The sequence below is a fragment of the Penaeus monodon genome, chromosome 15, assembly GCF_015228065.2.
Source record: "Penaeus monodon isolate SGIC_2016 chromosome 15, NSTDA_Pmon_1, whole genome shotgun sequence".
NCBI classification, from domain to species: Eukaryota; Metazoa; Arthropoda; class Malacostraca; order Decapoda; family Penaeidae; genus Penaeus; species Penaeus monodon.
In genome coordinates this window covers 13,611,250-13,611,506 of record NC_051400.1, presented here as the reverse complement: position 1 = coordinate 13,611,506, position 257 = coordinate 13,611,250, and the positions used below count along the sequence as shown (strand labels likewise).

Here is a 257-nt window from a genome sequence, read left to right as displayed (position 1 = left end):
CATATCAGATTCATCATAAGTATATCCATATATTTCCCTATCCGCTCGCCATCTCCAACCTTACTCATTTCTAAGCCAACCACGTTACTTCGCAGGCGTCCAGGAACCGATGGAAAGGTGGGAGTTCTGTATACAAACGACAAACAAATTCTTCAGCTTCGGCCTCGGTTCCCTCTATGAACGGTCGCCAGGCAGACTGAGGGTTCGACAACGGAACGATTATGTTGTAAGATTTGGTTTGGTTTGTTTGCGTTTGT

General features: G+C 45.5%; 1 protein-coding gene across 1 annotated transcript in view; it reads left to right on the top strand.

Annotated features, from left to right (window-relative positions):
• LOC119581756 (endothelin-converting enzyme 2-like) overlaps positions 1-257 on the top strand; it is a 106,974-nt gene that overhangs the window by 96,471 nt on the left and 10,246 nt on the right. The window contains exon 8 of the mRNA XM_037929889.1: positions 96-226. Within this exon, the coding sequence (XP_037785817.1) occupies positions 96-226 (131 nt within the window). The remainder of the gene's footprint in view (positions 1-95; positions 227-257) is intronic.